The 23,240-nt window shown below is 49.0% G+C and overlaps 1 protein-coding gene across 6 annotated transcripts; it reads left to right on the top strand.

Moving 5' to 3' along the window:
* The first annotated feature begins 163 nt into the window (after positions 1-163).
* SPG21 (SPG21 abhydrolase domain containing, maspardin) lies at positions 164-21,789 on the top strand. 6 transcript variants are annotated; one of them, XM_070054381.1, is made up of 10 exons: positions 258-393; positions 3,556-3,733; positions 4,206-4,292; positions 7,091-7,252; positions 10,298-10,378; positions 12,156-12,301; positions 16,205-16,313; positions 17,668-17,775; positions 20,039-20,179; positions 21,105-21,789. In XM_070054381.1, exons 3-10 carry the CDS (start codon positions 4,230-4,232, stop codon positions 21,219-21,221), a joined length of 927 nt encoding a protein of 308 aa, XP_069910482.1. In that variant the 5' UTR covers positions 258-393; positions 3,556-3,733; positions 4,206-4,229; the 3' UTR covers positions 21,222-21,789. The 6 variants fall into 6 exon arrangements, with proteins under 6 accessions (XP_002718116.1, XP_002718115.1, XP_069910482.1 ...); XM_002718070.5 differs by lacking the exon at positions 3,556-3,733 and having other exon boundaries at positions 164-393; XM_070054382.1 differs by lacking the exons at positions 258-393; positions 3,556-3,733 and adding an exon at positions 488-509.
* The last annotated feature ends 1,451 nt before the right edge of the window (positions 21,790-23,240 follow it).

Below are 23,240 nucleotides of genomic sequence, written 5' to 3'. Positions count from 1 at the left end.
CCGGCAGCTCGCAGCACTCACAACACCTGCAGTCTCCCACCCGAGTTGCCAGCCCTCCCCGTCGCCATGGCGCCGCCCGCGCCACGCAGCCCCGCCCCTTCCTCGCGACGTGGCCCCGCCCACCGCCGAACCCGGAAGCGGGAGGCTCGAGCCCGCTGAGCCAAGGTTCCGGAGGAGGAGGGAGCGCGACGGCCGAGCTCGCCGAGCCGCGCGCCCCGCCCCTCGGAGGCTGGCCTCCTGCGCGCGCCCCCGCTGCCGGCGGCCCCTGTGGGTCCCGAGCGCTCCCGGCCCCGGCCCGCTCCCGGGCCCAGCCGCCTCCACGGCCCGCCCCAGTGCTGGAGCAAGGAGCTGCCTAGGGCAGGAGGGCCGGGGACGTGGGGGCGGCCACGGCAGGTGAGGGCGGGCAAGGCCCTGGGCCGCGGGGCTGTGGGGGTGTGGCGTGTGTCGGGGCTGTGGGTGGTGGGTGTGTAGCGTGCGCAGCTGCCTCGGCCGGATGTGACTTTGTGAGTGTGAGTGTGATCCCGAGTGGGCCGGTCCATGTGACCATGCACGTGATCGCAGACCCGTGCGCGAGGGAGGTGTTTGTCCTGAGGCCGAGCCTGGGCTCGTGGCGGGGGTGGGCGGTGTGCCTGGGACCCTACCTTTGTGTGGCTGTCACCGTTGGGAGTGGGAGGCCTTGGAGTGGACAGAAGGCTTCCCGGGGACAGACGCCTGCAGACCCATCCTGGTGCTGCGCCGCAGAGCCCAGGAACTTTTCTGTTTTTCCCAGATAACTTTTAAGAACTCTGAACAAAGGCCACTTATTGTGGAGATTGTCCCTCGGCCTGAAAGTGACAGATGCCTTTGTCGTTGCTGATTTTCGGGCCAGGTAGACAGGGAATCAGGAGTCACAGGGCCTCTCCCCTGTTCCTGGGGAGTTACAAGTTAGACACTCTCGCTGTGTCTTTGTCTCCTGGAATGGTCCAGCTCCTATGGGCTGGGCCTGAGGGGTGTGTCCAGCGTTCCAAAAGCTTTTATATACCAAGAGCACAGGAGGAGCTGTCAGAGAAGAGATGTCAGGGAGGCAGCTTTCCCTCCCAAGAGGTTTGGCGATGATGAAATAGATTCCTGATGAGAAGCAGAGATCTTAAAAAAAAAAGGGGGGGGTGTCTGTGTACTGATGGGGTGAGGGATGGAGGCGTGTGTTAAAAAGCTCAGAACTCCATGCTGTAGTGCTTGTTTTTTTTGTTTGTTTTTGACAGGCAGAGTGGATAGTGTGAGAGAGAGAGAAAGGTCTTCCTTTACCGTTGGTTCACCCTCCAATTGCCACCACGGCTGGCACGCTGCGGCCGGCGCACCGCGCTGATCTGAAGCCAGGAGCCAGGTGCTTCTCCTGGTCTCCCATGGGGTGCAGGGCCCAAGCACTTGGGCCATCCTCCACTGCCCTCCCGGGCCACAGCAGAGAGCTGTCTTGGAAGAGGGGTAACTGGGACAGAATCCAGCACCCCGACTGGGACTAGAACCCGGTGTGCTGGTGCCGCAGGCGGAGGATTAGCCTACTGAGCCGCGGCGCCGGCCATGTAGTGCTTGGTTTTGCTGGTATTAATCGGGACAGGTCGCCCGCATGTAGAACAGCCATAGATTGAGATAAAGGATCAGAGACCTTGGACTAGCACAGCCGGGTGTGTGGTTGCAACACTTGTAAAGGCAGCTTCGTGGGCTGTAAACTGGCAGAGTGTGAGGGCCCCCAAGACAAGCTCGCACCCCGACCTGGCAGTGTGACTGTGCAGCAGCTCCAGGCCAGCGAGGACGGGGTCCCGGACACCCGGTGCCCTTAGGGGAGAGTGAGGCTGTCATCGCCGAAGCCTTTCCCTGCCAGCCAGAGCAGGTGCGTTCGTTTCTGTGAAAAACTCAGTCATGGGCGATGGAATCCGTGTTGCGCTCACCGTCCACATTCTTTCTGCCTTAATCCTGACCCGTTTGGTCACCATCTCAGCCAGCCTTCTTCGCCGTCTTGGAAAGTGTGCCCCTCGATGGATGAAAGAGAGCCAGGGGAACAGACCTTCCTTGTCAGACTGCTCAGCGGCTGTCCCTTGCGGAAGTGAGCTTTTCTTCACCTGGACGTCAGTTGGTCAATTGCAGCATTTGGTATCTGTCTCCCCTTTCATGTACTGCCAGACTAGCACAAGTGTTAAAATCACTTGTCGCCACAAAAATGTAGTCCCAGCTGAGTGCAGTCGCTCGGTCCGGCAAGGTTAGTTATAACTTGTTGTAATCGGGCGGTGGCCGCGAATTCTCCTGAGGACTGTTGGTAAGGAGCATCTTCCCACCTGCTGCTCTGGAGAGAAGTGGATGAGTGAGTGAGTCGGTGGGCTGTGTGAGAGTATGTGGATATGTGAGGTAGTTTGGTTTGCGCCCTGCAGCTGATTCCAAAACTGAATATTGTGTTCTACCCCTGGTTTGATGACTAGAAGCAATCTTTCAAGCTTTAAAAGATGAAGTATTTAGGGGATATGAGAATGTGGCCTGTCTGTCCAGGGAGAAAGTATTCCAGAATTAACTGTGTGGTTGTTCTTTCTGTTAAAAGTAGTAACCAGCTTAGAGGAAGGCTGTAGTTAAAATGGCTTAGTATTTGTTTGTTTGAGAGAGACAGAGAGCGAGCTTCCATCCACTGGTTAACTTCCTGAATGCCACAAGCTACTGGAGCTGGGCCAAGGTGAAGCCCGGAGCCAGGAACACAATCCAGACCTCTCACATGGGTGGCAGTAACCCCGTTACTTGAGCCGTCACCGCTGCCCCCCAGGGTCTGCATTGGTGGGAACCTGGAGTCAGGAACCAGAGCCGGGAAGTGCACCAGTGGGGGCACGTGGCTGTCTTACCCACTGGGTAATAGCCTGCCCCTATTTTTTTTTTAACATGTTAGTATTTAAGATAACATAGATGCACACAAAAAGATTGTCTTTATTCCAGTGTGAATAATTACGTCTATACACACTTTGAGCGTAAGACTGGCAATTTGTTAGTACTTCAGGCAAATTACAATTTTCACACTTTTCTAAAAGTGCCGTGTTAGCTTTGAGAGACTGTTACTCCAGTGTCAGGGTCGTGAAGAGTCTACGTTGGCTGTGTCCCTGGGGTTCACTCTAGTAACCCCACAGGTAACAGTGGAGGCTCCTGTGTCCTGTGTTGCTGAGGGAGCAGGCCTGGTTGGCCCACAAGGAGGAAGGAGCTCCTTCGACTTTGGGATCCCCTGCTGCTGGCCGGTCCTTGGTCAGCCCAGGCTGGCCCCTGAGTAGCGGACATGGTACAGATCAGCAGGCGAGTCCTCCCACACAGAGGAGCGGGATTCCTCGTGTGTCAGTAAGAGTCTGCAGCAGGGAACTATAATTCCAGGTTCCTCTTGGGACGTAACAATGGCTGAGCACACCTGAAGATGCCCATCCAGTCCAGAGCTCCCAGACGCCAATGCTGGGAGGAACTCTAGGATGACCTTGCTCCTTCTCCTTGGGGTGTAGTCATTCACTTGCTCAGCGGGTAACGCCTGCTCCGTACCAAGCACTGTCCTGCGCTTTTCAGGGCACCGTGGTGAAGCAGAGATAGAAAGCGAGCCCAGAGACAGTCGTGACTTTATGTGAGGTCACAAAGCTTTATAAAAGCCGGAGATAACTAAGCTTCCAACAAAAGACCACACGTTTTTTCTGATCACATCAATACGAATGGCAGACTTGCCTGTGTTTTGCCTTAAGAGCTACAGGTGAGTTTTTAAAGTTAACGTGCATCAGAGTAAGATATGGCATATCAGGAAGCAGGCATGCTTAGTCTTCCCATAACTCTGTTTGCTGTCATCAGGAGCTCCTTATTAACAAGGATTCATAAGATATTATCAGAGGTAGGTGCTGGTGCTGCAGCAGGCGGGTGGCGGTGGAAGACTGCCCTGGGCCTGGCCGCACAGTAGCCCTGTGGCCTCGGGGAGTGGCCTCAAGGAAGTCTGCAGCTCTCTAGACCAGCCTCCTCTTCAGGAGGGAACAAGGGGGCTGGACTTAGGAGTTGCATAGATAATAGCATTTCACAAGCTGCTTTTGGTAGTTTTAGTAGATAATGACAAGGTGAGAGTGGCCTGTTTCCTCGCTTTTCAAGAATTGTCGATATGGCTAGCCCAGACTGTACATTTAGTTCTGATGTGAACATGGCTTCTTGACGTGAAACATCACCTGCTTTTATTTCAGGGTTCACCTCCATTTCAGCTGATCATGGGAGAGATTAAAGTCTCTCCTGATTATAACTGGTTTAGAAGTACAGTTCCCCTTAAAAAGGTATGTATGGTTTTACTGCACCTCTTATTTGCAAGATCTTGTATTGTTTTTGTGTGTGATTTAGATGTTATGCTTTAGTAGCATTTGAGATAAAGGTTATTGCCAAATATCGTGCCTTTGGGTTCCCTGTCACATACAGTGAGCTTTTAAGACTCGTTTAAGAGTAGGAGCAGGTCTAACTCATTATTTAGAATTGCTTCTACATATGCGACAAGCAGGTATAACCTAGTGGAAAGCTTAGTCAGATGCTGTCCTCATTCCCAGATTTCAGGTTCCCAGTGGACCCCACGAAGGAGTTTCTCTTTGCCATGGTCTGCTCACCACTCATTCACTAGAAACCTTATTTGCCAGGGACACCCACAAACCCTAAACCCTCCTGTTGGGGTTTAACTGTCAATGCTGAGCCCAAACAAATCCTAAATGTTTGGGGATCACACCAAAGACTGTTCAAGTACCAGAGTAACATCTTTGCTAATTCTCTTTGAGCAGTTAGAACCCTAGGATCTTAAGAGCTTTCATGTCTGTTATAATCAGTAGACAGCTATGGAAGTGTCAGGCAGGTTTGAGCTAATAACAAAATTCCACTCCATACAGAAATCCAAGGTACAGTTCTCCAGAGGGAGACGGCATGCCTCACATATACCTGGTGCTGTTGTGGGAACTCTCCAGGTATTTTGTTCTTTCAACAGTTTAACAGGGTGGATGGTACTGTGCTCACTTCACAGATGAGAAAAAGCAAAGCTCATAGGGTTAATTAGCATGTTAAAGGTCAAAGTCTGGTAGAATCTGGACTGAAATCAGATGACTTTGGATTCTTAGGCAGGAGCACATGGGCTGTTTGCTAAGGGCACCTCCCCTTCCTTTTTGTTGCTGAGGAGACTGCAGCCCATGCTAGCAGGAGAGCTGCCCACCCCCCACCCCCAGCCCCTCTACCATGCTCCCTCCCTGCCTGGAACTCCTGGGCTCCTCCTGGTGGACTCACTCCCTCAGTGAGCTGGAAACCAGACCCCACATAACGCAAACGCAAGCGCTCAGAGGATGTGATGTTCTCCAGTTGCCAGGTCAGTGTGGACCGTAGGTTGTGATAGGTTTGCTTAAAATCTCATCGTGCTGGAGTCTGAATTGTCAAGCAGATCTGTGTTTGCTAAAGGAAGTCTGACAGGATGATCTTCAAGGAGCTCGGACAGAGTCGAGGTAATAAACACATTGAAGTATTTATGGATTCTGTTTGGAACATCCGCTGCGGTACATATTATCTGCCTGGTTTTCTTCAAAATTTGATTATTGAATTAATTTCCCAGAGAGTTTTAGAGCTATGAGTATCTTACATGATTTTCTCACTCCAAGACTAGGTTGTATCATGTGTACTGTCAAAGGTCGGGGAGAGCTTTTTAACCACGGTCACAGTGTCAAAAAACACAAAGGCAGAAACGCGACTGGCAAATACGAAGGGCAGAAACGGGAGAAGTTGTTGTCACCATCTGTGACCCTCTGCAGCCCAGAAGGGGATCAGTAGTCTCTCTGGACTTTGCCTCGCTCCATTTGTCTGCTCCCCGCAATGCTAGTGCTCTGTTGGTTGTACCGCCGTCCCCAGTGTGATGCCAGGGAGTTCAGAGCCCTGCCAGCCAGGAGCTCTCCCACTTGGAGCCTTTGAGGTTTTTAGTATAAAACTAGGATAAGTACTGATTTGCATTGGCAAATGCTCACGCAGCAAATAGTAATAGTGGCTAACACTTACAGATCACTTAGTGTCTGCTGGGTGCTGTGCTGAGCACTGGCTTACCTGAGTTCATTCTTGCTCATCTTTGCCCCCACTCGGCTAAGAACTATAAAATCGGGAGGATTCTGATTCCTTCCTCTCATCCCCACCTCCTTTCCCCCCAAATCCGGGTTTTCCCTGCACTTACTCCCTACCCCAACTCAGTGGGTTGAAGCATTCTGACAACGCACCCCTACTCCCACCCCCACCCTGTTCATGCTCTGACCCTGCTGATCCCAGCGAGTTCACAGCACCAGAGGATGACTCTGTAAACTGCCCCCCTGCGTGTACAGACACACACACACACACACACAGAACAACACTGCAAATGGCCATCCTGCATGTACAGACACACCCACACACAGAACAACACTGCAAATGGCCCCCCTGCATGTACAGACACACACACCCACACACAACAACACTGCAAATGACCCTTCTGCATGTACACACACACACAGAACAGCACTGCAAATGGCCATCCTGCATACACACACACACACACACACACACACAGAACACTGCAAATGGCCCTCCTGCATGCGCACACACACACACACAGAACAACACTGCAAATGGCCCTCCTGCATGTACAGACACACACACGCACAGAACAACACTGCAAATGGCCCTCCTGCATGCACACACACACACACACACAGAACAACACTGCAAATGGCCCTCCTGTTTGCATACACACACACACACACACACACCCATGAAGAATAGGGAAGAGAGATGAGGTGCTGTGTGCAGAGTTTACTGTTTGTGGTAAACAAAATCGATTTCCTGTTATGGATAGAAAGGAAAATTAAAAAGTGAGAGAAAAAGCAGCTGTTTGGAAGATTTTAAAGCAGTTCTGTGGAATGTGATCTCACTGAAGAAAGAAAAGGAGACCAAAGTGGTTTATTTTGCCCCCTAATCTGCTGCGATCCCCAGGTCACCTCGTATTAAAGTTGTCTGTGAAGCTGTGGTATAAAATGACAGCATCCAGACCACATCTGAAGGACTGCGTGTTTCCTTGTAACTTTCCCTGCAGATTATCGTGGACGATGACGACAGTAAGATCTGGTCGCTGTATGATGCAGGCCCTCGGAGTATCAGGTGTCCTCTCATATTCCTCCCCCCTGTCAGCGGGACTGCAGATGTGTTCTTCCGGCAAATTTTGGCTTTGACCGGATGGGGTTACCGGGTAATAGCTGTAAGTATTAATGCTTCAGTATTAAAATTCAGATCCATATTTTGTGAGTTTTGTCCTTTTGCTTTTAATTTCTTAAATATTTATTTGAAAGGCAGAGTTACAGAGAGAGAGAGAGATCTTTTGTCCACTGGTTCACTCCCCAGATGGCCAAACAGCCAAGGCTGGGCCAGGCTGAAGCCAGGAGCTTCTTCTGGGTCTCCCACATGGGTGGCAGGGCCCCAAACACATGGGCCATCTTCTGCTGCTTTTCCAGATGCATTAGCGGGGAGCTGGATTGGAAGAGGGGCAGCTGAGACTACCGGTGCCCATATGGGATGCCGCCACTCCAGGTGGTGTCTTTACCCACTGCACCACAGCGCAGGCCCCCCTTTTGTTTTTGATCAGCTGTAGTCATGGGATTTTTTTTTTCTTTTTAATCCAGATGAAGCATTTGGAAAGCAGCTGGTGTGTGCACACAGGGGCCGGGCCTCTGTCAGCAGCTTTCTCAGCAACCCCCTCACACACGTTCTCTCCTGACCCTCAGTATAGCTCCGCGTGGCTGCACGCATTTTGTCCTTGTTTATAGATGAGGAATCTGACATCTTCTAAGTTAATCTTTCACCTTCAAGGTGAAGTTCATGAATTAGCCCATATCCTTAGCATTTAGTTAAGAAGATTTTTGTTTCCAATTTTATAGCTGAGTTTGGTCTAAATCTAGTTTCCTGTGAATTATTCTGGAATCTCCTTCTCTGGGGGAAAGGTGTCTTTGGGGAAGGCACTGATGTGTGAGACAAATGTCTGTCCCTGCTGTGTAACATCACAGGTTGGTTAGAAGCTTGGCCACCCACTTCTGAGGGAGGAGAGTCTCTAGCTTTGGAGCTACTGGGACCTGACATATTAGCATACAGTCAGCACTCCCTGTGGGGGTGTTGCTGGCAGACATGTTATTTACCGTCTAAAGGAGAGAAAGAGTGGGTCAGAGCTCTTCTCTTGGAAGGTATCCCAGGATTGTCCTGGGGTTGCCACCAACGGTGAGCCACACAGAACATCCAGTTCCGCAGCCTGAGAAAACCGGCCTCACCAGCAGTGCCCGCCGCCTCCCCCGCGGGTCCTGTCTTCTCTGGCTGACCTCCAGTTTCTTTTTTTTTTTTTTTTTTATTTTATTTTATTATTATTTTTTTTTTGACAGGCAGAGTGGACAGTGAGAGAGAGAGAGACAGAGAGAAAGGTCTTCCTTTGCCGTTGGTTCACCCTCCAATGGCCGCCGCGGCCGGCGCACCGCGCTGATCCGATGGCAGGAGCCAGGAGCCAGGTGCTTTTCCTGGTCTCCCATGGGGTGCAGGGCCCAAGCACCTGGGCCATCCTCTACTGCACTCCCTGGCCACAGCAGAGAGCTGGCCTGGAAGAGGGGCAACCGGGACAGAATCCGGCGCCCCGACCGGGACTAGAACCCCGTGTGCCGGCGCCGCTAGGCGGAGGATTAGCCTAGTGAGCCGCGGCGCCGGCCAACCTCCAGTTTCTTTAACTGCTCCTCCTATGACTTGGAGTCTGCAGTCCGATCCTCCTGCCCTCCAGGTTTCCAGTGGGTCACGTGCAGCGCTCTAGGAGTGCAGGGAGGTAGCGGTCCTCATCCCATGGTCCTTCCTTCGCAGGGCATTGCGAACGCTGAGAGCCTGGCTGTCAGTCCACACTAGCTCTGGCCCTCTACTGGGTATTTCTTCATTGCCCTAAGCTGCTTGATGTGAGCGTTTCCTGTTTCATTAGCCAGATACTCAATCACAAAAAGGCTAACAGTGTTTTTAAAATTGTCATCAGGATTTGATCAGATTGCTCAACCCAATGACATTTTGAAATTTATTAGATATTGGTTAATAGCTAGCATGCTGTTAAAGTGCATGGATCATTTCTTAAAATTTTGGGGGATCATTGTAGTTGCACATGCAATTGTACAAAGTAGTACAGAGAAATCTCTCTTATGCTTTGCCCAGCTTCTTTCAATGGTAACACGTTGTAAAACGATATACAAGACTACAACCAGGATACTGACATTAATACAAGCCACAGTCTTATTCAGATTTCCCTGGTTTTACTTCTACCCAGTTTGTGTGTGTGTGTGTGTGTGTGCACCCGTGCATGTGTGTATCAAATTGCATACAATTTTGTCCCCTATTTAGGGCATAGGTATTTTTTAAATGAAAGCCTTCATTAAAAGATCATCCCTGGGGCCAGCTGTGGCTCAGCAAGTTACGCCAGTGCCTGTGATGCTAGCATCCCATATAGGGCCAGTGTAGGGCCCGGCTGCTTCACCAAAGTAGTGCAGGTTGGCCCAAGTGCCCGGGCTCCTGCCACCCACCTGGGAGGGCTGGGTGGAGTTCCTGGTTCCTGGCTTCCACCTGGCCCGGCCCCAGCAGTCGCGCCATTTGGGGAGTAAACCAGAGAATGGAATCAGTCTTTCTCCCTCTCTTTTTATTTCTCTCTAACTGCCTTGCAAGTGAAAAAATAAATAAATCTTTTTAAAAAATCGGCTAGTTAGGGTCAACTTTCATCCTTTTGTGGTCATAAATTAAAGTACAAGCAGTCAGATAGAATGACCAAGTCAGTTAAAAGAAGAACAGTTTTATTGAACATCCCCTTAAAGAAGTGCTGCCAAAAAAAAGAGCTCTCCACAGAGCAGATTTTGTTTCCAGTTCTGCGGAGCCACAACTCAGGGTGAAATTGGATTTAAGGGAAAGCAGAATTTCTCTGCTTGCATGGGTTCTGCTCTATTCACTCTTGAACCTCAGACTTTCTCCGCTATTTGGAAAGAAAATTGATATAAATTGAAATTATTATTCACATAATATCGCTACGGTATACTTAATTTTTACCCTTAAATTTTGATCTGTTGAGTAAAGTGTGAATTATGAAGTTAAGTAGAAAGTGAGAGCCTATTTTCACATATTTTGCACAAGGAACAGAGCTTGAATAAATAAGAAATTCTATATGTAAGCTCTACATTTTTCAGATACATATGAGTTGTGTTGTACCTTTACAGTTTTTACAGTAAATTTAAAAATATTATTTCAGTTGCAGTATCCAGTTTATTGGGACCATCTTGAATTTTGTGATGGATTCAGAAAACTTTTAGATCATTTGCAGTTGGACAAAGTGAGTATCCTGAGATGAATTAGCTGTGCATGTCTTAATGCAGCATTTGTATTGTAAAGCCTCATGTTCTCTTTCTTTTATCTTTTTAATGACAACTTTATTGCAATAAATGCACATTTTGCCCTTTTAAAGTATACAATGCAGTGTTTTTCAAAAATATTCCTAGATATGTACAGTCATCACTAAAGTCAATTTTAGAATATTTTTGGGGGGCTGGCACTGTAGCATAGCGGGTAAAGCCTCCACCTGTGGCGCCAGCATCCCATATGGGCACTGACTTGAGTCCCAGCTGTTCCACTTCCAATTCAGCTCTCTGCTATGGCCTGGGAAAACAATAGAGCATGGCTCGAGTCCTGAACCTCTGCACCCACGTGGGAGACCTGGAGGAGGCTCCTGGCTCCTGGCGTCGGGTCGGCTCTGCTCTGGCCACTGCGGCCATCTGGGGAGAGAACCAGTGGATGGAAGACCCCTCTCTCTGCCTCTGCCTCTCTGTAACTCTGCCTTTCAAATAAATAAAAAAATATTTTTTTTATGAAAAAGGACATTGTGTCACCCAAGAAAGAAACTCCATATTCATCAGCAGTCACTCCCCGTCTTCCGTCCACCTCGCCCTGCAACCTAATCTACCTTCTATATCTATGCAGTTGTCTGTTCTGGATATTTTACGTAAAGAGCATCATATGATATGTGGTCTTTTGTGACTGCCTTTGCTTGTATAACATGCATCCATGTTATGGCACGAATCAGTACTTCATCCCGCTTTGTGGCTAAATAGCAGGTACACGAACAGACCACACTTCACCATCACTTGACACTCGTCTGGGTTGTTTCCAGTTTTTGGGGAGTGTGGATAAGGCTGCTGTGAGCATCTGTGTGCAGAATTTTGTGACAGTACATTCAGTTGTCTCAGGTATGCACTTGAATTTGAAATTATTGAAACATAGTTTTTTTTTCTCTCTCTCTCATTTTTATTTTCATTTTATCTGAAAGGTAGAGAGATGGAAAGATAGAGGTAAGCAGAATAAGATCTTCCATCCATTTGTTCACACCTCAAATGCTGCAACAGCCAGGGTGGGGCCAGGCTGGAGCCAGGAGTCTGGAATGCCGTCCAGGTCTCCCATGTGGGTAGCAGGGACCCAACTACTTAAGCCATCATATGCTGCCTCCCAGGGTGCATGTTAGCAGGCAGCTGAATAAGTGGAGGAGCTGGGACTTGAACCCAGGCACTGCTATAGGGGGTGCAGGCATCTCAAATGGTGACTTAATTGCTGCACCAAATGCCCAACCCTGAATTACAGTTTTCTTAAACATAAGCTACTAAGTGGTTTCAGTTTCTAATGCAGTTTGTGGATATTATTTTTAAGCTTATATTAACTTGGATGCACAGTTGTATTATTTCTTGATGGGGGTATGTAAGTTGCATATAAATGGTGTGTTTCCTAAATTTCTAACTGCCACAGGTAAAAGGTTACTTCAAAAAGTTCATGGAAAATGGAATTAGAAAATAAGTTTATTTTGGTGCAAAAAATTGAAATCCACAAACAATACATATTGTGAAAAACTATACATGGATTTCAGAATTTCTTTGCACCAAAATAAACTTCACATTTAATTCCCCACTTCCAATAACTTTTTGAGGTACTCGTGTGTTTCAGTCTGTTGACTAGTGATGACATTATGTTCTGTGGGTTGTAATAATTGAAGCAACTCTTTTTAAGTACTCATGTTCAGGATTGATTGGTATTTTAGGATCTGCCTTATGTTTGTTTATAATTAGGTTCATCTTTTTGGGGCTTCTTTGGGAGGCTTTTTGGCCCAGAAATTTGCTGAATATACTCACAAGTCTCCCAGAGTCCATTCCCTCATCCTCTGCAATGCCTTCAGTGACACGTCTATCTTTAACCAGACTTGGACCGCAAACAGGTGAGAACGTAAACATCAATCCAGAAATGCTTGCTGCTTTTGTTCAGTGGAATTTTGAAAATGCTGACTTTGGGGGTTTTTAGTGCAATAGAGAGGGAAGACTCGTATCACCTTCTGTCTTCTGAAACTCTCCTGGCCTTTAAAATGAGAAACACTCGCCTTTGAGGAAAGAAAAGAGTTGTGTGAGTTTTAATTTCAACTATCTCCGTTACTCTGAATCATCATCTAATACTTTTTTTTTGACAGGCAGAGTGGACAGTGAGAGAGAGAGAGAGACAGAAAGAAAGGTCTTCCTTTGCCGTTGGTTCACCCTCCAATGGCCACCGCGGCCAGCGCACCGCGCTGATCCGATGGCAGGAGCCAGGTACTTATCCTGGTCTCCCATGGGGTGCAGGGCCCAAGGACTTGGGCCATCCTCCACTGCACTCCCTGGCCACAGCAGAGAGCTGGCCTGGAAGAGGGGCAACCGGGACAGAATCCAGCGCCCTGACTGGGACTAGAACCCAGTGTGCCGGCGCCGCAAGGCGGAAGACTAGCCTAGTGAACTGCGGCGCCGGCCACATTTTTTTTGAAGATTTTATTTATTTATTTGAAAGTCAGAGTTACACAGAGAGAGGAGAGGCAGAGAGAGAGGTCTTCCATCCATTGGTTCACTCCCCAGTTGGCCGCAATGGCCTGAGCTATGCCCATCCTAAGCCAGGAGCTAGGAGCCTCCTCCAGGTCTCCCATGCAGGTGCAGGGGCCCAAGGACTTGGGCCATCCTCTACTGCTTTCCCAGGCCACAGCAGAGAGCTGGATCGGAAGTGGAGCAGCCAGGTTTTGAACCGGCACCCATATGGGATGCTGGCATCTCAGGCCAGGGTATTAACCCGCTGTACTACAGCGTTGGCCCGTCTAATACACACTTACATGCTTTTTCTGTTCTCCTCAGTGCTCCTGTGTAACTGAATGGCGGTCTGCTTGTCCCACTTACTGTTTGTTTGTTTTAAAGAATTATTTTATTTATTTGAAAGACAGAGTTACAGAGAGAGGTAGAGCCAGAGAGAGAGAATGAGAAGTCTTCCATTCTGCTGGTTCACTCCCCAGATGAATTCAATGACCCAAGCTGAGCCAATTTGAAGCTAAGAACCAGGAGCCTCCGCTGGGTCTCCAACACAGGTGCAGGAGCTCAACGACCTGGGCCATCTTCCACTGCCTTCCCAGGCCATAGCAGAGAGCCGGATCGGAAGAGAAGTAGCCAGGACTTGAACTGGCACCCATAGACGATGCCGGCACTGCAGGCTGGGGCACCACTGCACCACAGTGCTGGCCCCCTCACTTAGTGTTTTGTGTTAAACTTTTGAGCATCACCTGACACAATTTTCCTGGGCACTTGGCTTTCCCTGTGTCTCATGTTCCACTGTAAATCGGGTACACATTAGTCTTCTCCCTTTGTTTCCTGGGTTCCTTCTTTGAGATGTGTTCCCATTCTGAAGACGGGGGCACTTAGTCCCTCAGTGGCTGCACTTGGTGTCACTCTGTTCCTCAGAAGGGCGGGCGTGCAGCAGCAGGGCGCCTGTCTCCTGGATAGGTGTCCAGTGGGTCACTGAAGCTGGCTTTGTGTGTGCGTCTGTCACTGCCAGCAGGCTCAGCCCTGCCCTAAAAAAGCCCAGCGATAAATGCATCTCTGTGATCAGGTTCGTTTTCAAATACTGTTACAAGTAGACATTGTTTTCACGGTATTCACAGTTTTAAAATTTTTTTATTTTGTAATTTTTTAAGGTGAACACATTCCATGTATTTCATATAGACAGATTTAGGAGCCTGGTGATACTTCCCACTCTACCCTCTCTCCTCACATTTTTATAGCTTTGCAGTCTGATATTTTTGTTTTATTTTATTATTTAAAAAATTCATTTAAGAAGCAGACAGACAAAGACAAGACGAATAGAGCTGCCGGCTGCTGATTCACTCCCCAGGTGCCCACAACAGCCAGGGCTGGAGCCAGGAGCTGGGAACTCGTGCCAGCTCTCCCACACGGGTGGCAGGGAGTCAACTATTTGAGCCGTCCCAGCCACCTGCCAGGGTCTGCACTGCTGGGGAACTGGAATCAGGAGGCAGAGCTGGGAGTCCAGCCCAGGCGCTCGGGTGTGGGCCGTGTCATTTCAAGCAGCATCTTGATCACTAAGCGAATGGCGCGCTACCCTGGTGTCTCAGAACTTTTCCTGCTGTGCTCTCAGGAGTTGATTTTCTCAGTTCTCCTGCAGCTTATATACGTTAGCTGCGTGCAGATACTTCGCTTCCAGATGATAAAATCAAGCCCACTGGTTATTTTGATGGTGTTTATTTTTCCAATAACAGAAGAACAGAGTACCATGACTGTCCTCACTTCATTGCTGCTTTTGCATATCAGCTGCTTTTTATTAAACATGTGAGCACTTAGTAAGAGCTACACACTGAGATACAGGGGTGAGCAGAGCCAGCAGGGTCGTCCTTCTCAGGGTGTACATAGCCATCGTTGCCATTAAAAGATAAACTGGGGTAGAGTGGGTAAAGCTGCCGCCTGCGATGCTGGAATCCCATGTGAGTGCCGGTTTGAGTCCCAGCTGCTCCACTTCTGATCCAGCTCCCTACTAATGTGCCTGGGAAAGCAGTGGAAGATGGCCCACATGCTCCATGCTCCCTGCACCTGCATGGGAGACCCAGAAGCTCCTGACTCCTGACTTCTGACCAGTTCAGCTCTGCCTGTTGCAGCCGCCTGCGGAGTGAACCAGCAGATGGAAGACTTCTCTGTCTCTCTCTCTCTTAACTACCTTTCAAAAAAAAAAAAAAAAAAAAAAAAAAAAGATAAACCAGTAGAGGTGGGAGAAAACTTGGAGAGTTGACTGGAAGATGGTTCAGTGATCCTTGGGAGGGCAGCTCAGCTTCCAGCAAGGCCATTCTAATGAGAGTAAGCATCAAGATGTCTGCACCACGATACATCAGTGTAGTTAGGGAAATTAGCGTTTATCCTCCATAATGACTCGTTTTGAAATTAATAGAATAAGTATCAGTTAAAGATCATGTACAGAAATCCATAGAGATCAAATTGCCTTGAATTAGGCTCATTGAATATAATGGTAGCAAATTTTGGGAGGCGGAGTAACTTTCATTTGGTATTTTGAAATGATTTGAAGTATCAATCAAAAGGTGACATCAACCAGAAAGCAAGAATATTTCTCTTAATACTACTTTTTCCAAAGGAAGTGGTTTAACACAGTTAGAAAAAAAATCTTGGAGTCACAAGACTATCTCGGTAAAGGCCTCTGGAGATATTGCTAATAATTATTCTAAATTATCAAGTAAAATTTCATTAAAATGTAACTCTTTTGGCATCTTGGGAAAGTATATATAAAACATAGATGCTGGGGCTGGTGCTGTGGCATAGCAGGTAAAGCCGCTGCCTGCAGTGCCGGCATCCCATGTGGGTGCCAGTTCAAGTCCCAGCTGCTCCACTTCCAATCCAGCTCCCTGCTATGGCCTGGGAAAGCAGTGGAAGATGGCCCAAGTCCTTGGGCCCCTGCACCAACGTGGGAGACCTGGAGGAAGCTCCTGACTGCTGGCTTAGATTGGCACAACTCCAGCTGTTGTGGCCCTCTGGGGAGTGAACCAGTGGATGGAAGATACTCTCTCTGTCTCTGTCCCTGTCTCTCTCTGCTTCTCCTTCTCTCTTTGTGTAACTCTGACTTTCAAATAAAATAAGTAAATCTTAAAAAAAAAAACAAAAAACAAAAAAAAAAACAAACTAGAAGCTGAGCTCTTTGCAGGAAGGGACTAGGTCTTCTCATCTCTCTGGATTCCCAGCAGCTAGCTATTACAAATGTTGAAGATTTGTCCTCTATGTGTAGTCTTAGAAGTTTAAATGAAAAGGTCTTTATTTTTCAGCTTTTGGCTGATGCCAGCATTTATGCTCAAAAAAATAGTTCTTGGAAACTTTTCTTCTGGCCCAGTGGACCCTATGATGGCCAACGCCATTGACTTCATGGTGGACAGGGTAAGTAAGGATCACAGCTCCCGTACCAGGAAGCTTCATGTCCACTTGGTTCCTGAAGATCTGTTACCTCACCGAGCGTGTGTCAGAGGTAACTACTCCGCAGTCTTCCGTGTTAAGTTTAATTCGTCTGAACGACAACTGCTGGTGAGGGACTGGCTGCACTGGTGCTTCCTGGTTGCTGCTCATCAGCATTCCTTAGGGAGCTGTCAGCTATACAGATTCCAGGGGCAGGCATTTGGCCTAGCGGTTAAGATGCCAGCATCCCACATCCCACATCCCACATGGAGTGTGTGAGTTCAATACCTGCTCCAGTCTGACTCCTGCTTCCTGCTAACGCTCACCCTGGGAGGCAGTGGTGATGGCTCAAGTGACTGGGTTCCTGCTACTACACAAGAGACCTGGGTTGTGGTTGTGGCTTGGCTCCCAGCTTGTCCTGGCGCAGCCCTGACTGTTGCAGGCATTGGGTAGTGAACGAGCAGATGGGGGAGCCCTCACTCGCTCTCGCTCGCTCACTCTCTCTGCCTTTATGCCTCTCAAATAAATAAATTAAAAAAATACGTATTCTGGGGTGGTGCTGTGGTACAGCAGAGTAAGCCACTTTTTGGGACACTTGCGTCCCATGTCAGAGTGCCTGGTTCAAGCCCTGGCTCCTCCATGCTTCTGATGTAGCTTCTTGCTAGTGTACCTGGGAGGCAACAGGTGATGGCTCAAGTGACTGGGCCCCTCCTGCCCACGTGGGAGACCCAGTTGGAGTTCCAAGCTCCTGGCTTCAGCGTGGTCCAGCCCCCACTGTTGTAGGCATTCGGGGAGTAAACCAGAAGATGGAAGATCCCCCACCCGGTCACTCTTCCTTTCAAGTAGAAGAAAAGAAATACTAAAAACAAATACAGAGTCCAAGGACTCACACCAGACACACATCTGGAATCCCTGGGCGTGGGATCTGAATCTGTGTACTTCACCTCCCTCTCCCACCTCCCAGATCAATTTGATGAACCAGCTCCGTAGGCTTGCATTTGGGAACCACTGGGCAAGATGATTTCTGGGGTTCTTACTGCTTTTCCACCACTGTTGGGCTCCAGGAGTTGGCTTGCCGTCCCCGGGCACCTGGTTGAGGCAGGCAGCTTAGGTTGAGGGCTCTAGTTGGCCAGTTTGAGTTAGATGAACGTTGTCCAGGCTCCCAGAATAGGAAAAGGCTGCTGCCTGGGGGGCCTTGTTCATGGTCTCTCAGACACTGTGTCTCCTCGTTGGTGACTTTTCTGGCCCCACCATACATGATACCTGTGAAGTCTGTGGGTTTAATGTGAATGTGAAAAGTGAAATAATTTCCAAACATTACCTGTGCTTCTTCTTGCAGCTGGAAAGTTTGGGTCAGAGTGAACTGGCTTCCAGGCTTACCCTGAATTGTCAGAATTCTTACGTGGAACCTCATAAAATTCGGGACATCCCCGTGACCATCATGGATGTAAGCTTCCTTACAGCTATTCTATGGCTTCCAGTGTGCATCTTCACATGCTGTGTGGGCTGTTGATCTTCACTCCCCAGCCTTCTCGATTTCAAAATAATCCGTAATAGCTTGTCCTGGATTTTTCCTGGCAGGAATAACACCACTGAAATCAAAATAGATGTAAATGAACAATGATAGGTAGTCTTGATCTGTTTGGGTGTCTTTGCTTTCCCATCAACAGAATCATGATGTACAAAAAGAGAGTGCCTCACACGGACTAAGACTTAAAGGGTCCATGAAGTCTCATTAGCACAAAAGTGTCCTTTTTTGTTTTGGTAAAATATACATACGAAAGTTTTTGAGGACACAGTTCAGTGGCATTAGGTACATTCACTGTGTTGTACAGCCGTCACCATCGTCCATTTCCAAAACTTTCTCCCCCTCCCAAATAGAAACTCCGTGCCCAGGAAAGATGACTCCCTGTTCCTCTCCTCCCCCCGCCAGTGGCAGCCAGCGGTCTGCTTTGCATCCCTGTGAATGTGCGGAGTCTAGGTGCCTCGTATAAGTAACTTCACACATTACTTATCCTCTGGTGAGAGCATGTCTCAGTATGTCATTCCTTTTTAAGACTGAATAATGGGCCACTTTTTTATATCCTCCATATTTTGCTTATCCATTCATCTGTCATGGACATTTGGTTTGTTCCAACTTTTGGCTGTTGTTAATAATGCTTCCATATAATTTGATATTACAAGCGTCTATTCGAGTCCCTGCTGGTAATTCTTCCAGGCATACACCTGTGATATACTGTAAGCCTGGTTTAGATCACAGGGTAGTTTTTGTTGGACTGTTTGAGGAACTGCTATCCTGTCTTCCACGTGACTGTGCCATTTTACATTCCTGCCAGCAATGCCCAGGGGTTGCAGTTTCTCCACATCTTGCGTGCTTGTTTTCTGGTTGGTTTGTTTTATAAAAACCATCCTAGTAGATGTAAAGTTGTATCTCACTGTGATTTTGACAACTTTTTTGTAAATAGATTTATTCTGAAATGCAAATAATATGGTATCTATAAGAATTGATTTTCATCCAGAAATTATCGATTACAAGCATTTTTATCATCCTCTGCCGTGAGTGCAACATTCTGAGAATTACCGTGCCCCGGAGCAGGCTTCTCAGTGGGCCTCGCAGCACATTCGCTCTCCTGCCCTTCTTTCAAACCTCTGCTCAGCACCCGGGTTCATGACCGCTGAGAACTGTCTGTTATTTGAGTAGGAGATGCATTTAAGTGTGTGTGTGTGTGTGTGTGTGTGTGTATATGTGTGCGTGTGTGAGATTTTCTTAAAATACTTTTTGGAGGAATTTTTTGCATATGTATAAAAACATAAGTTTTACAAGCATTGAAAGGAATCTAGAATCATATGTCCCAAACTGCCCAAGAAAGAAATTTGGACTTTTTAATCTTATCCTCTTTATGTTTTATTTGAAACTTCTCATTGAGCATATGTGACTTACATAATTGTTTTCAACTTACAATGAAAGGAAGAAGTCTTCTGTGAGCTTCATAATTTAAAAAAATAAATTGGCATTTTTAATGACAATTGTTCATGGGACTTGCCTTCTGGCACATTGAGCTAAGCAGCCTCCTGTGACACTGGCATGCCATATCTGAGGGCTGGCTCGAGATCAGCTGCTCCACTTCCCATCCAGCTCCCTGCTAGTGTGCCTGGGGAGGCAGCGGAAGACGGCCCAAGTGCTTGGGTCTCTGCCACCCATGTGGGAGACCAGAATGGAGTTCCTGGCTCCTGGTTTTGACCTGGGCCAGTCCTGACCATTGTAGCCATTTGGGAAGTGAGCCAATGGATGGAAGGTGTCTCTCTTTCTCTTTCTCTTTTCTCTGCCTCTTTTTCTCTCCATCTCCGTCACTCTTTCAAATAAATAAATAAAAGTAAACCTAAAATTATGTCTGTATTAAACATGTACAGTTTTAAGAAATGCTGACTGTTCACTATTAATGTTGTTAATTTAATTAAGTACAGCTGAGGGCAAAGGAAATTCACAGTGGAAGCCCCCCACACCCCCAAAGAATGCGAGAGACGGTTGGCTGCAGTCAGTAGCTAATGTCTCAGATGGGAGTGAGAAATGAACAGGGCTCAGCACTGGGAGGCGGCTCGGGCTCAGCACTGGCTCCTCGTTAGCATGAGGACTTGGGGTGGCACTTTCCACAATGCGAGAAGAGCACATTAAAATGCCAGCAAGTTTCAGCCTCGTGTTTCTGTTAAAGGTGTTTGATCAGAGTGCACTTTCAACCGAAGCGAAGGAGGAAATGTACAAACTGTATCCCAACGCCCGGAGAGCTCACCTTAAAACAGGAGGCAATTTCCCATACCTGTGCAGAAGTGCAGAGGTGAACCTTTATGTACAGGTGAGTCCCAGCTGCGAGCACTTCGGGCCCAAAACGTGTGGTTTGCAACATGAAGCTTTATTTGTGCTGTTTTTGGGGGTGGGGTGGAGTAAGATAATTACAGAGTTCTCTGTAGCAATGAGGCATTGATTTCATACATGTGAGGGGCGTACACAATTTAGAGAACTCAGTCGGGTGCATTAGAGGCCCTTCTGTGACTCCGCCCATTATCCCTTTTCTAGAACAACAGGCCCACAGCCTCGAGTGGAGGTAGTCATTGCTAGGCTACGACCTTGCCTCCTGGGCAAGGTCAGTCAGAGCCGGACACCAGACCCAAATGGGGTCAGTCTGAATCCATGAAGCAGCGCCTTCTTGACCTGACATTAACGCATAAACCCCGCCCCCTACACACGCCGACACGCGCACACACACATGAAGACATTTCAGTCAACGATGGGCCAGACCGCCTGTCCCGCGGTGGTCGCATCACCTGGTGTGAGTTCACACAAAGCGAGCTTGTCTGCTGGTGCTTCTCAGAACGTATCCCGTCGGTGCGGGGCACGTGATTCTATGCGAATAGCAGTTTGGCAGGAAGTAGCAAAAGCAGTCACGTACTTTGAACAAGTCATCCCCTTGTGGAAACAGATCCTCAGGAGAGGATCCTAAACACGGGGAAACGTGTCGGGCGGAGATCTTCATCACGGCAGGAAGACTGGAAGGACCCAGCTCCCAGCACAGGTGGGAGGGGCAGGAGCGTGCGAGGTGCAGCACGGGCGAAACAGTGGCAGTAGAGATCGCGCATACAAACTCTCCGCCCCCGCTGCTCCCCAGTTCTTCTGTAGTTAGCGTGTGTGTAAGGGTCGCTTTCCTCCCGAGCTTCCCGTGGGAGGCCGCGCGCGTGTCGTCCCGTCAGCAGCCACTGAATCCGCCACGCTCCTCCCTACAGATACACTTGCTGCAGTTCCACGGAACCAAGTACGCGGCCATCGACCCGTCCATGGTCAGTGCCGAGGAGCTCGAGGTGCAGAAGGGCAACCTCAGCCTCAGCCAGGAGGAGCAGTAGCTGCGGCTCCCGCCGTGGGTGCCGAGGCGACCCGACGTGTCCTTGTGCGGTCGGCGACCCGGCCTCCCGGCGCGGCAGGCTCGCCGGTCCTCCGTGCGTCTGGGAAGCAGGACTGATCACATCCGGTGAAGCCCGCGCAGCGGTCCCCTCTTTGGTTTTTAGCTTCGGAGTCCAGGAAGTTCTTTGCAAGACGCCCTTTTAAGGGTTGTGAGAACTGTGCTACCGGAAGTCCTCACCACTGTGTTCTTGAGCGAATGTCGATTTCTGAGGCTTGGGATTTTGTGAACTCTTCTCTCCTTTCTTTTCCTTTTCTTTCTCCCTCCTTTCTTCTTCCTGCTTTTTATGTTATTTTCTGTAAGTGCCGCACGTGCCGACTGTGTGTCAGAAGGACGTTGGCTGCCGTTAGGCCTTCCTGGGTGTGACCGCGTCCGAGGGCCAGGGCTGGCACCCCACTGGGTGCGCTCCTGTGACCCAGCTGCTTTCACTTTCCAGCTCAGCACATGTTCCGAGTGCCCGCTCTTGTCTTTCTAGATGATTACAGTCATTTGGAATAAAAATTCGATTTCAATGAGTGTCTTGTAATCATTGTCACTGCCCAGGCAGGACTTTGGAGAAACGGTGCTGTGTGGCTTTGGGAGGTCACTCCGTACCCCTAAAGCAGTGTGCTCAGCACAGAACAACAGTAGCTGTTGGGCACGGAGCCACTGCTGCGTGCCAGGGACTTCCGTCAGTCTGTCTTTGCCCTGAATAGAAGTTGTCCACACACCTCACAGAGGATGGTGGACTGGGCCTGTCCTGTCACTCCTGGGCAGCTCTGTTTCTTCTCCAAGCAGACCCCCAGGACTCCCCCACGGCCTCCCAGCCTGGATTATCTCGAGCGCATTTCTGATGGGACATCCGTCTGTGAGTGTTTGCGCATGTGCTCTGAGGAGGGAGAGCAGCAGGAATGGCACTGGCACACGTCACGGGTGCCCAGGACCTCGTCCATTTCCTCTCACGTCTATCAGTGCCCCCTCCCCATTACCCGTCGCTGGGTTCTCAGAGCTGACTTGTCCTAGTCGTGCGCCGTATACGGGCTACACTTGGTATTTGATCAGATGTCTCCTGAACTCTTAAACTGTGCGTTCTCCCTCCGCGTTTTCTTGCTGTGTGTTCAGAGAAGCCCCAGCGTCTGCATTTGGCTGGCTGCAGCCTCGCGGCGCCCTCCGACTTATCTGTCCCTGCTGTTTCCTATAAACTGTTAGTTAGCTCTGGGGCCTGGGGCAGGTCAGGCTTGACCTAGGCAGGAACACTTCCTGGGTGTGGCTGTATGCTTGCTGCGTTGCTTTGGGAAGCACGTGGTGTCTGGTTGTCTCTGCGTGTTATGATTGCTCGGTGGGTTCAGGTGCTGGCGGCCAGATCCCTTCATGAGAAAGTGCCCATCCTGGCGTGGATGTATCGGTTCCTCAGGGTACGCAGAACAGTGCTGGTGCTCTACTCTTCCTCATTCCTTCTGAATGTGTTTATTTATTCATTTTTTATTTACTTTTAAAGATTTCGTTTGAGGGGTGCTGTGGTGTAGAGGGTAAAGCTACCACCTGCAGTGCTGGCATCCCATATGGGCATCGGTTGGAGACCCAGCTACTCCGCTTCCCATCCAGCTCTCTGCTATGGCCTGGGAAAGCAATGGAAGACGGCCCAGGTCCTTGGTTCCCTGCACCCGTGTGTTAGACCCGGAAGAAGCTCCTGGCTCCTGGCTTTAGATTGGCCCAGCTCCAGCCATTGTGGTCATTTGGGGAGCAACCCAAAAGATGAAAGGTTCTTTCTGTCTCTCTCTCTGCGTCTTTCTAATTCTGCCTTTCAAATAAATAAATCAATCTTTTAAAAAAAATTTCATTTATTTGAAAGGCAGAGAGTGACAGAGAGAGGGAGAGAAGGAGAAAAAGAGATCTTCCACCTGCTAGTTGACTCCCCAAATGGCCACAATAGTTGGGGCTAGTCTGGGCTGAAGCCAGAAGCCCAGAACTCCATCTGGGTCTC

The sequence above is a fragment of the Oryctolagus cuniculus genome, chromosome 12 (genome assembly GCF_964237555.1).
Source record: "Oryctolagus cuniculus chromosome 12, mOryCun1.1, whole genome shotgun sequence".
In the NCBI taxonomy this organism is placed as follows: Eukaryota; Metazoa; Chordata; class Mammalia; order Lagomorpha; family Leporidae; genus Oryctolagus; species Oryctolagus cuniculus.
The sequence above is the reverse complement of the archived record's forward strand: the minus strand, read 5'-3'. Positions and strand labels throughout refer to the sequence as shown.